At 44.8% G+C, this 2,500-nt stretch overlaps 1 protein-coding gene across 1 annotated transcript in view; it reads left to right on the top strand.

Moving 5' to 3' along the window:
- The window catches only part of LOC137888239 (SH2B adapter protein 3-like), a gene marked incomplete at its 5' end in the record, with an annotated part of 26,654 nt that extends 26,148 nt beyond the window's left edge, over nucleotides 1–506 (top strand). The window contains 2 exon segments of the mRNA XM_068731587.1: nucleotides 1–255; nucleotides 257–506. The exon segment at nucleotides 1–255 is cut by the window's left edge and continues 32 nt beyond it. Coding sequence (XP_068587688.1) covers nucleotides 1–255; nucleotides 257–355 — 354 coding nt within the window.
- Nucleotides 507–2,500: the final 1,994 nt, after the last annotated feature.

Here is a 2,500-nt window from a genome sequence, read left to right as displayed (position 1 = left end):
TCCATCCACCGGTGGAGTTCTGAGCCCAGCCTGGCTCACTGCAGCCTGGCCCGCAGCTCCAGTCAGCCCCGTTCCTCCCGCCCCACCAGCACCAGCACCACTTCCAGCCCCGGCTCGGTCCCTCGGCCCGGGAACCGGCCGTTCGCTCGCATCAACCCGGCGCCCGATCCTCCTCCTCTTCCTCCTCCTCCTCCGGCGGCCTCCGCTCCTTTCCGGCGGAGCGAGTCGGTGGGGAGGAGGCCCCTGTTGCCCCGCCACCCCCATCGCCCACATCCCTCAGCGGGACTCGGACTACGAGCTGGAGCCCGTACGAGGTCGCAAGCGGGCGATAGACAACCAGTACATGTTGCTCTGACCCGCTGAGGCCAGCGCATCCACCCCCCCACGACAGACAGCCACCGCCTGTGAAGCAGACGTGTTCACGTCTCACACACACACACACACACACACACACACACACACACACACACACACACACACACACACACACACACACAGACACACACCCAACTTCCCGTGAGTGTCTGTAGGACTCTCGGAGAGTGGTCGATCCTAACGCGATTGCAGCAGACTCATGAACTTGAGCGAACAAGTCTTTGTCTGGTGTCCACACACACACACACACACACTCAACACACACACACACACAGTCCCCATGTCTGTGCTGGGAGTGTGTTTACCAGCGTCAGACCCTCACAACCTCCACCCTGAGTGTCCACAGTGAATGTATTTCTGGGAGTTTTCTAACAGTGTTGCGTATGATCATTATTCCCGTTTTATTGATGTTGAGGTTCTGTGTGAGAGAGGAGGAGCCACATGTGTAGCCCGGCTAAAAACAAACAAAAAAGAAGAAAAAAAAAAAAAAGCATTTTAAAAATGTCTCTATTCTATTCCAAAGCTTGATTTGACTCCTTTGACACTTAACCTGAACTGATGGGAAAGCTCTGCCGGGGAAATTGGTCGACTGGAGTTCTCCTCTCACATATTTAAAAGCCGTTTGCTCCTCCACACACACAGAACTCTGCGAGGAGTAAAACTCACACATATTTATGTAAACACACACCAAAACCAGAAACCACTCTTCTTTTAGATATTCCTCCTCTTTGCTCGTTATTATATATTTAAGTGCACGACGCTTTCAGTGCACTTTGGAAAACAACGTGTATCTTTTTTTTTTCTATACACAGATTCTTTTGTAGAAAAATAAAGAAAATAGTAAAAGGGTCAAACTTGGTTAAAGTTAGCTGTTACTAGAAAGTGGTCTTTTTTTTTTTTTTTTTTCACCACTTCAAACCTTCGCTGCAACAAAAACAAAGAACCACAGGAATCCTTCTGGATCGGCTTCTACCAAGAGCAGTGACGGCTCGCTGCTGCTTGTGGTGCGATTGTCTGCTGGTGTCTGTGTGTGTGTGTGTGTGTGTGTGTGTGTGTGTGTGTGTGTGTGTGTGTGTGTGTGTGTGTGTGTGTGTGTGTGTGTGTGTGTGTGTGTGTGTGTGTGTGTGTGTGTGTGTGTGTGTGTCTGTGTGTGTGTGTGTGTGTGTGTGTGTGAGAGATGAGTGAGAGTGTAGTCTGGTATAATACTATACTAGCTAGGTTTTCCAACGTCAGCATCAAGTATGTGTGTGTTTTTTTAGTGTATTTGAAGTACCAAAGGATGATCTGCTTCTGAGGATCACAGTGTGTCAGAGATAATAAGCCCTGCCACAAAAATCAAAAGAAAACACAAACAACGTATGCTATAAAAACACATAATATCATTTCATATATATTTTTTTTACAAGAACAATGGTTTGGATTGAAATGAATGGATGGATGGATATTGTTATTACCATATTAATAAACACTTGATACTTGATACAAAGTCACTTTTGCTGATGATGCTAAATGTATTTTTGCGTTACACTTTCCTCAAGTGCTTAACATGAATTTGGTTCCAAATTAGCGATGACACATTAATCAATCTATAGTAATTTCGCGCCAATTAATTGATTTTGTGACATACAAAGTGTTTCCCTCTGAAGAGTTTCATAATCTCACGTTGAACTCTTCACAGGCCGCGTTATTAAAGTGACGCGATGCAACATCTGCAGGATCGAGCGACTCTGAAGTCACGCGAGTGTAGATGTTAACATTCATTTTTATTTTTATTCCACTGGCAAACCTTGATTCTTGGATTTATTTTTTTTTACGCCCATAATATTAAATATTTTCCTGAGCATTTTCTGTACAACAGCAGCCAAAAGAAAAACCCAAGATGAAAAATAATATATATATATTTTTGTAAACTATCCAAACATTTTAATTAAGAGGACTTGTAAAGAAGTAGTGCGCTAGGGCTCGTCTTCTAACCTTGCTTGAACACTAACGCACGCCGTTGATTTTAGATTCACCGTCATTAGAACCGTCGCTTCACGTGCGGTTTTTAGACCTCCCGCTGCTCCTCTTCCTCATTTCATTTCCTGTATTTTCACAATACAACTTAATCTCCTCATGAACAACA

The sequence above is a fragment of the Cebidichthys violaceus genome, unplaced genomic scaffold (genome assembly GCF_023349555.1).
Source record: "Cebidichthys violaceus isolate CVI_PGR_0920_01 unplaced genomic scaffold, fCebVio1.0.p SCAF_528, whole genome shotgun sequence".
NCBI classification, from domain to species: domain Eukaryota; kingdom Metazoa; phylum Chordata; class Actinopteri; order Perciformes; family Stichaeidae; genus Cebidichthys; species Cebidichthys violaceus.
This window is presented reverse-complemented; position numbering and strand designations above follow the sequence as displayed.